General features: G+C 37.9%; 2 protein-coding genes across 3 annotated transcripts in view; one reads left to right on the top strand and one right to left on the bottom strand.

The window, feature by feature from the left end:
- The window catches only part of LOC116704981 (max-interacting protein 1), a 9108-nt gene extending 5390 nt beyond the window's left edge, over positions 1-3718 (top strand). The window contains exons 5-6 of the mRNA XM_032540794.1: positions 1432-1603; positions 1754-3718. Coding sequence (XP_032396685.1) covers positions 1432-1603; positions 1754-1917 — 336 coding nt within the window. The 3' untranslated portion in view covers positions 1918-3718. The remainder of the gene's footprint in view (positions 1-1431; positions 1604-1753) is intronic.
- Positions 3719-3991: 273 nt separating this feature from the next.
- smndc1 (survival motor neuron domain containing 1) overlaps positions 3992-9880 on the bottom strand; it is a 15675-nt gene continuing 9786 nt past the window's right edge. The window contains exons 1-6 of one of the 2 annotated variants that reach the window (XM_032540795.1): positions 9725-9880; positions 9235-9354; positions 8873-9015; positions 6840-7001; positions 5726-5879; positions 3992-5287 (exon numbers count right to left, since the gene is read on the bottom strand). The exon at positions 9725-9880 is cut by the window's right edge and continues 101 nt beyond it. In XM_032540795.1, the coding sequence (XP_032396686.1) occupies positions 5150-5287; positions 5726-5879; positions 6840-7001; positions 8873-9015; positions 9235-9354 (717 nt within the window). In that variant the 5' untranslated portion in view covers positions 9725-9880 and the 3' untranslated portion in view covers positions 3992-5149. The remainder of the gene's footprint in view (positions 5288-5725; positions 5880-6839; positions 7002-8872; positions 9016-9234; positions 9355-9724) is intronic. The other variant, XM_032540796.1, reaches the window with a different exon arrangement.

The raw sequence follows: 9880 nt of genomic DNA, 5'->3' as shown, positions 1-9880 counted from the left end.
ATATATATATATTGGTATATATCCAGCTGTACAGATACCACAGCAGTTGTTTTCCAACCAGCAGTAAATCTTGTCAGAAAATACTTAGAATTTTTTGGGGAATTTTTTTATTTTATTTATGGCACAATCAGATGTGATGATGGGTGTGAAGCAATTAAGATTAGGCTTAGTTTGGTTATTTGTTAGCTTCTTAAACAAACTTTAAAGTGCTCATATGACGCTTTTTGGCTTTTTCCCTTTTCTTTGTGTTATATATCTTTTTTTGCGCGTTATAGGTTTACAGAGTGAACAAGCCCAACGTCTACCCCAAAGGGACAGAACACACAACAGAAAACACTGTTCACAAACTGCTCCATACAGCTCTATTGTAGTCCAGCCTTTTCTTCTGTGACAAACGTGCATCACTTTGTAACACATATTATAACGCCCTCATACTCAGTAAGTACTGCTAACTTGTCAGTTGAAAATTAAACCATGTAAACGTATTCCGAAATAACATCTAATAAATAACATGAAAATGAGCATAATAGCACTTAATAGTGGTTTGTGTGTGTTGTTTGACGTATACATTTACATTTAAAATAACTATTGAGCACCACAAATGGACCAAAATCAATGTCCATCCTGCGTAAGGTTAAACAAATTAAAGCTAAGAATTAATGTTTCTGCATGCAAGACAAGATGACCTTTATATTAATTTGTATACCAAAACCAAAGCAATTACTCTACCTTTTGCATCAAGTCATCTTTCACTTATATCCACATCACACAGAGACATCAGCTATTCCTAGAATCCAACCATGCTGAATATTTCATTACAAGGCACAGGGGGTATCCCAGTTGCAGCAGAAACTACATCTTAACATTACTGCACACGACACAAGTTCACTATCCTCTCATGCATGTAGTATGTTAATATGAGGAACCTCTAGAGAGGCATTGTCATAATGGTGGGATTTAAAGTAAACACCCAATGTGGCACACACACAGTTTTGTGGTACTATCTTTGTGGGGACCTGTTGTTGACATAATGCATTCCCTAACCCCTTCCCTAACCTTAACCATCACAACTAAATGCCTAACCTTAAACCTTACCCTCACCCTAACCATAACCAAATTCTAACCTAATCCTAAAACAAAGTCTTAACCCTAAAATAGCCCTTTAAATTTGTGGAGTGCAGCATGTTGGCCCCACAAAGCTGTCAGGACCTCACAAGTATACTGAACTCCCGGTTTTTAGATCCCACATATACACACGCGCACACACACGCGCACACACACACACACACACGCGCACACACACGCGCACACACACACACACACACACACACACACACACACCCACACCCACACACACACACACACACACACACTCTTGATTACCTGTACATAACAACACAATTAACTCTTCTGTATTTCTCTCTTATTCAGAAACTTGAAGAGATGGACCGGAGGAGTCTGCACCAGCTGGAGACCTTAGAGAGGGAGCAGAGGCACCTGCAGAGGCAGCTATCCCAGCTGCAGACTCATGGAGATAGGGAGAGGGTCCGTACGGACAGCGTGGGCTCCCGCATGGACTCTGACCGCTCAGAGTCTGACAAAGGTCAGTGTTCTGAATTGGCGCCTTTATCCAAGGACACACCGTTTAGTATCATTAGGGTTCGTCAACATTTATGGCAAGCACAGTTTCAAATATTTTAACTTGCATGATTCAGAAAACTAATCTGTATTCATTAATTTCGTTTTTGTGCAGAGGAGATTGAAGTTGATGTGGGAAGCACTGAGTTCTCCCATGGAGAAATGGACAGTGTAAGCACCAGTGGTGCAAGTGACCTGGACGACCACAGCAGCCGCCAGAGCTCAGCTAGTGATGAAGGCTACTCCACATGCAGTCTAAAACTGGCTTTCTCTGCTTAAAGCACCAGCCTATACTTTCACTTCAGCTGCAGTCTTTTATGGCTTTCACCTTGAAAGTACCAGCCTAAAGCTCCATTCTCCCTTTGCAGTTTAGGTTAACTGTCTTCAGAAGAAGAACCAGCCTCAATCCCACCTTTGACCTGACAAATGAAATGTCTACTCCACCCTGAGAACCAGCCTTAAGTTCAACTCAGCCTAAAAGCCAAGAGGCTCCTCTCCATCAGTCTGAAACATTTGACACAACAGCCTCAAATTTAACTTCTCTGGCAATATACAGTTTTCTCATTTTCAGAGTTGACTTAACCAATCACCTGAATGACCTTTAACCTATTACCAGCTTGAACCAACCATACCTGCAATCAAAACTGACCCTGTAGAGGACCCATGATCACACCAGTGTCCAACACTGGGGGGGGGGGGAACTCTACCTTTAGTCAACTTAATCCTCTGAAACCAGCAAAAACACTAAAACCCCTATACCAGCTAGAAGCTCCTCATTGGGAACGTTTGCTCCATTTGCCTTGTAAAAACATAGCCCGTCTTCTTTGGATAACATATCCAGACAGCACTTCTTGTCAGTGTACAAGCCGGTGACAAGGGCTACAATGTCTGCATTCCAAAATGTTTATTACACTCCAATAATCTCCGCTTTAGGACCCACAAGCATCACTGCTCTACGTGGCGTCCCTTCTCTTGACTGAAATACAGTCGTATCCAAACAGGTGGTGTAGTCCACCCTTGTTATTTTAATTTATTTTTCATTATGATTATAGTATTTATTTTTGGTATATTTAATTTTACTGTAGCTAGATTTTGGTCATGCTTGAACTTTGACAATTTTTTTTTAATGTTTACCAAATTACATGACATTAAATTTAGCCCCACAGAAGCATATGCAGTGCTAAAAGTTTACTCGATGTTTTGTTGAAAGAATCACGTCTTTCACACGGTGCGCTAATGCAATTTTATTTAGACAGTAATAAGCTATCCCACACTTGTCCAAGTACAAGGCTGAAAGCAATAAAGTGTCTAGTTTTATCATATCCTCAATGCTGGCTGTGTTTAGAACACTATTCTGTCCATCCAACACCAAATAGCTTTTTGCTAGTTTTCCACTTGCTCCAGTAGTGGTATCCGTTTTAATATTGAGCACTAAAAACAATTGTGATTTAAAAAAAAAACAAAAAAACCATGGTGCATGTGTATCGAATGTAGCTTGTCTAATCATGTTGTAATTTGCTTTGGATTGACGAGTCTTAAAAAATGCCTGTAGCATGAACATAAACACTACACAATACTAATTTTGGTTTATACTTCAGTGTTTAGTACTGTATCTTTTATGTATTGTAGCAACAACAACAAAATTCCAATCCTTGAAATTTGGAGACTTCCCATTAACAATCCAATGTATATTTGACACATAGAATTGCACTGCTGACCTGTCGGAATCCAAGGAACCAAATAAGACATTTCAATATGATCATTTATCTGCATTTTCCTGGTCCAAGTCCTAAGGAGATCACCACCACATTGTGTCTTAACATGGGTATATGACTCTTGCACAAAGTTCCTTGTTACAGGTCTTCTTTGCCCCCTCAACCTGTTTGGGAAACTATAAAATGCACTATAAAAAGACTTTTGTTAAGGAAGTACATCAAAGCACACCCCTGAATGTTTTCTCTTGTGCTTAATCAGCCATCCAAGGTGACTTTGTTGCAAAAATGTGCTGCTGGTCCCCTGCTAGTACTTTGTTACAGTTCCTGATACCTTCCCTGAAATCTTAATAAACCTCTACTACCCAAACAATAATCAATGTCTTTTTTTTAAGCTTACCATAAATGTTAAAATAAAGTGGGTGTCTTGTATTAGACCGACAAGTCTCGCAGATAAATCAACCAAGTTTGTAGCTAACATTGTCAAGCAAAAAATTGATGTGACTTTAAGGAAAATGGGTTGTATTAACAGTTATAGCATTCTGCTCAATTCATTAATAATGGTAAATCCTATGGAACCCGACGAAGCCAAAATGTACAACGTGATGTAAAAAACTGTCAGAATGAAGTGGAAGCAAGAATTTAAAAAACTGAAAACAAAACAATGTTTATTTCACTGTTATATACACAGAAATTAAAACGCAAATTGAGCCATGTCAAATCAACACCATTATTGACGTTCAGACTCCCTCACATTGGGTCAGTGCTTAAAATCCAGCTTCAAATTAAACCAAATCTGCAGGAGTGTATAGTTATACTCAGGGGTTAAATTGGGCTCAGTGGTTTCAGGTTTGTTAGATACCAAAGATTTGCCACAAACCGTCTTGCGTTAAAGACATAGTATAATTTTGTAAAATCAATACAGCTTTTAAAAAGGCCCAAAGAGTAAGATTTTCCTTAAAAACAATGTATGGACCCATACAAAATAATCCCTTTCAATCATCTCTTGTGACCCTGTGGAAGTGTGTGGCAGTGCCTGCATCTGCAGAGACCCTGCTCTCGGCCTGCATTTTCTCATTTTGCTTTGTTCGAGACGTTTCTGGGCATCAACCTCTAAGATCCTAAGGACACATCCAAGAGAAAGATACGAAAATGGTGGACACAAAAATGCAAATATAGTAAGTCAATACTTAAAGTGGACAAAGCTCGTTCCAAAACCAGAGTGAACCTGGGGTTGCCTTTCACCTGCTGACGAGCAACGTAACCCTCGTTGAGCTTGGAAGGAGGGACTCATTTTGAATGTTGGGTTTAAGAACTGAAACTGACAAATTCTACTAATTTTGCCCTTAAATAGAATATCAAAACAATTTACATTCCATTATTAAAGCTGTTAGTTTCTGACTTAAGTGTCCACCAGCTGACAGAAGAGCGCAGGCCTATGTAGTGGGGCTGAGACCCAATTTAACCCCCGTTTATACCCTTAGCAGGTATTTGGCCTTAGTGAAACCTGGACACAAACAGCAAACTCTACAGCTTTTCTACAACGCCACTTCCTGTTCTTACATAACAGCTGACCATGTTCCAGGGCAGGGAAAATCCTCTCCATTGGATATTTTATGTTGTTGTACCTACATATATCTAAGAAAACTACTGGTACATCAATATTTCAAACAATGGTGTGCAAGCAATTCCTTTCAAAGCTTTCTTTAGTTGGGACAAATAAATCATGTATAAACACAATGGAAAACACTGAAACAGCTAGTGTACAGTGGATTATTATATATACAGAATATATCAGGTCACTGAGGCATTAGATGTCTGACATTGTATTTTGACGTGTCATGGTACTGGGTCATTGGCTTGTCTGCAATACCACATGTTCCCACTCCAACCTTTCCATTTACACTTTCTGGAGATGCAAATATGCTCCTCTTTACCTAGAAGAAAAACAGAAACTCCATCATTAATCTTTCAAAATGCATTAATGGATTGGATAACTTTTAAATATACAACACACATGCAATCTTCCCACAGCAATTCATGGACTGTGTGGAACTAGTTTCAAGTTACCTAGCCCTCCAGTCATGTACGACGTTGCAGTATGCAATGCAATGCAGTGTGAAGGACAAGGGACTATATGCTAGTGGCTAAAATAACTCAAATCCACACCATACTGATTTAAAGATATCCATGTAACTGTTATTTCATACTTTAGTTGGACTTTTTTTAATTGAATTTTAATGCTAGACAGCAAATGGAAGGAGATGTCTACAGTAAGTTACCCCAAGTAGTCCACTGTTTACTCAATGTGCCATAGGTTTCTACCCATGGGTTACTCTCAAATAAATTCAGGCCTCTAAAAAAGGAACAAGTACCTGTCCTTTCTTGTTCTTTGAGTAGGCTTTGTTGTTGAACTGTTGCCACTTTGACTTTTGTTCCTCCCTCTCTTGCTCCAATTCCTTCATCCTCAGAACCTTCTTCTGTGCTTTTTTCTTCTTATACTCTCTCTGCTCCGCTATCTGCTCTTTCCTAAAAAGACAGACAATAAAATGAAACATTTAAATCCTGTCCATTATGTACAAATACACAAACATGATGTAACAAATACGAAAGACTATCATTAGTGAGTACAACATACAGTATAAATTGAAGGAAACCATATTTGCAAAATATATTCAGCTATAGTAATGTATAAACTGTACTATTGTATTCTAAGTGAATCTCTGCTGAAGCCATCTCTGTTAAGCAAATCTGTTAAAAGAGCACACACTTAGGGTCTTCTTGCTTAGAATGTACATATCAGTGATGGTTCTTCATGTAGAAAGAAGACACAGGATGATCCTTTTTTAAATCAGTCAAGAGAAATAAAAGAAGTCAACACAGGCACTGTTGGCGTTGCATGTTAAATGTTCATTTGAGTTCTAGGGGGCATACGTAATTTCCAACCAGTAAGGACTAATAAAGCTGGGTGCTTGAATGATTTTGAAACTATTGCAAAATCGTCAACCCAAAATGTGATAGTTCAAAGAGATGTTTTCCTTTTAAGAATTAAAACGGCAATCAAAAATCTCAATCATTTATTTAATCAACCAGACCTGGAAATGGTTAGTTTTGATGTCTACTTGCCTATGACCTGCCAATTACCTACTGTGCAGCCAACTTGAAATAATAGCCAACTTTTCCAATTCACACATGTCATTACCATGCAATATGAGAATGGCACAGTAGAGTGTATACTGGATACTACTCCACTTACTGGTGCTAATTTCCTAAAGCCAATTAAAAAGGGAGCTGCTCACAATTATGTAGACCACAATATAAACCAAGGATTACATGAGACAAAAAAGGAAACTAAAAAACAAATAGGTGGCACTTGTACAATGTATTGTGAATCCAAATACATTCCTTAAAATGTTATTAGGCAGGATGTTAGCAAAGGTTTGCATGTACACACATTAAGTGAGTGAGACAAGAGTTTTTTATTCATACCTTGATTTTGGCTTTAGACTCCCCTCCTCGTCAGAACGTTTCCCCTCCTCTCGTGCTCTGAGGTTCTGCAGAGGAATCACTTCAGCATTCCCGTACCCAGCAAAGGTAACGGCTGCAGTTCCGTTCTCCCGGTCTATCTCCTCAATCTCAGCCTCATACACCCTGCCAAAGAATCACGTCTGTAAGCAGGTGAGTATGAGCCAAATACTCAAGTTCTACAGTGGTGCTCAAAAGTTTACATACACATGCTTAAGTTGACTAAAAAGAGGAAAAAAAAAATCATGTTTTGGAAATTATTTTAAACCTAAATAAAAAATGAGGTAAAATCCAACCTTTAAGGACACAATTTCTTTGTGAATGAAAACGTATTGTAAATAAATAAATGTTCTTATTTAAAATACAGGGGTCTAAGTATACATACCCCTATGTTAAATTCCATAGGGCAGGCAGATTTTTATTATTAAAGGCCAGTTATTTCCTGGATTCAGGATATATGCATCCTGATAAAGTTCCCTTGGCCTTTAGAATTAAAATAGCCCCACATCATCACATACTCTTCACCATGCTTAGAGATAGGCATGGGATACTTTCTATAAATCATCTCTCAATGCAAATCAAACCAGGTATTAGTCTAACTGAAATAAAACCATGCCTATCTCTAAGCATGGTGAAGAGAGTATGTGATGATGTGGGGGTATTTTAATTCTAAAGGCCAAGGGAACTTTATCAGGAGCATAATATCCTGAATCCAGGAAATAACTGGCCTTTAATAATAAAATCTGCCTGCCTCTATGGGAATTTAACATAGGGGTATGTATACTTAGACCCCTGTATTTTAAATAAGAACATTTATTATTTACAATACGTTATTCATCACAAAGAAAATTGGTGTCCTTAAAGGTTGGATTTTACCTCATTTTTTAATTTAGGTATTAAAATAAATTTCCAAAACATGATTTTTTTATTCCTCTGTTTTAGTCAACTTAAGCATGTGTATGTAAACTTTTGAGCACCACTGTACTTAATAAGCAACAATAAACTAATATAATTCTGAATGGTAAATTCTTCTGTGTGATATGTGATTATAAGATGTTCTTTGAGCATTTTCCAAGACAACAATTTACATACATTTTGATCCCCTTAAGGTCAAACATACATGAAACTCAAATTTACAGCTGCTTGTCTCTACATGTTTTGGCAAATGCATAGAGAAAAAAAAGCAACTGCTTGTTTAAAGTCTTTATCTTCTGTAAACAAATATTTCCAGAGCATAATGGTGGCACAGTTGTCTTGGGAAATTGTATAACATTTACACCTTGGGATTAAACGCATTCCTAGCCAATCTCAGATTTCAACTACGCAAAAGGAGCCAAAATTACGCTTTACTTTAGGTCATGTTTCTCTTGTGAAAACGTGTGCCTTGTAGGTTTCTCAAACAATCTTTCTGAAAAGCTAATGAGCAACTTATTCACATTTTAAGTTGCATTGTTATCCACTACTAGACAGACTAACACACACATCTCATTATTTAACAAAGTTAAAACAACCAAGCACTCAATAACTACATTTGAATTTAAAATTATCTATTATTGTATTATAATACCTTTGATAGAATAAGAAGGTGTTTTATTGAATCGTTTTTCACAGAATAATAGAAGACCACAGTATAATTTGTGGGCTTTTAGAACGATTGACTGACAACTAATGAATTATCAGCCACTGTATAATACCACCAAAACAGAATAGTGGATAATCTGGTTTGGGGGTAGTTCTCAGGGGGTAAATCGTTTGGAATTGTGCAAAAATGTTTCATCTCAAGGGACAAAATGCACTTATCTTAATACGAACCGTTAGATACTTTTGTCCAAAGTGACATACAAATTATGTACAAACATATGCAGCAAAGATAAACAAATAACATGGACAGACAGAACCTAATTCATAAAACCCTTACACTAATTCAGATAAAGAACTCAAATTGTAGTGCTATAAGGCATGCGCTTGCATGAAATGAAGAGGCTGGTGATACTCACTGTCCGTCCTGATTCCACACAGCCATACATTTGTCCCCAACTTTCCAGCCATGCTTCAGGGGTACCGTTTCCGAGCCATGGGTACTAGAAGTGCTATCAGTAGGCTGTGAGGTCAGGAGGTCTTTTGTCAAATCGATGACTTCCTGTAGAAGATGATTTAAAAAAAAACTTAAATTTTTAAAATCATGTTTGCTTGTAAATGAGGAGGAATATTCTTACAATGCAAGAGCATATTTCATAATAAAAAGGTTGCTTATAAAACTGAATAATGACAGCCTTTATTTGCTTCTGTAATCCAGCAATGAGCAATACGTTTCTTAAGCGGAGTGCTTATCACTTGAACGCATCAGATTCACACAAACCTGCAAGTCTTTCTGAAGTTTAAGAAGGTCTTCATTTTCTGAGTCGGTCGATAAGGCAACTTCTACTTGCTGTAGCTGGGCTTTGTAGCTGTTCAACTGTTTCACCAAGTCTTCCGACATCTGAGTGTTGACAAAAAAACAAGACCATTTTCTTAAAAAGTTGGCTAACGATAGCTAAACTAGCTGCTAAACGTAGCTAACATCTTTAAATAGCTAGCTAGCCGCATTTGTTTAACAATTTAAATCATACAGATTGCTTGTGTAGTGTGTTTTTAATGCGAAATGAATAAAACCTGGGCTAATCAAAATTTAACAATAAAAGGAAAAACCTGTCACCAAATGTCACGTTAGCTTAACGCTACAACGGTTAGCGTTAGCAATATCCCTCGGCCCTCTTTCTTCGACTTAAACTTGACGTGACGACGGCTAACGTTCATGCTAGCAACGAGCGGCAATCACAAAAAAAGAAAGGGTAGGTGTGTAATCTTACCTTGGTATAAATGTTCTTCACTGATAAATACCGCAAGCATTCAAATCTCAAGTCGATGATTTGCCAAACCGAGCTAACGTTACTGCTTAAAAGAACAACAATACTCCCGTTTACGAACAGCCAACCGGAAGTCGGGGGGGGGGGGGGGGGGGGGGG

This window comes from Etheostoma spectabile, chromosome 17, assembly GCF_008692095.1.
Source record: "Etheostoma spectabile isolate EspeVRDwgs_2016 chromosome 17, UIUC_Espe_1.0, whole genome shotgun sequence".
Taxonomy (NCBI): Eukaryota; Metazoa; Chordata; class Actinopteri; order Perciformes; family Percidae; genus Etheostoma; species Etheostoma spectabile.
This window is presented reverse-complemented; position numbering and strand designations above follow the sequence as displayed.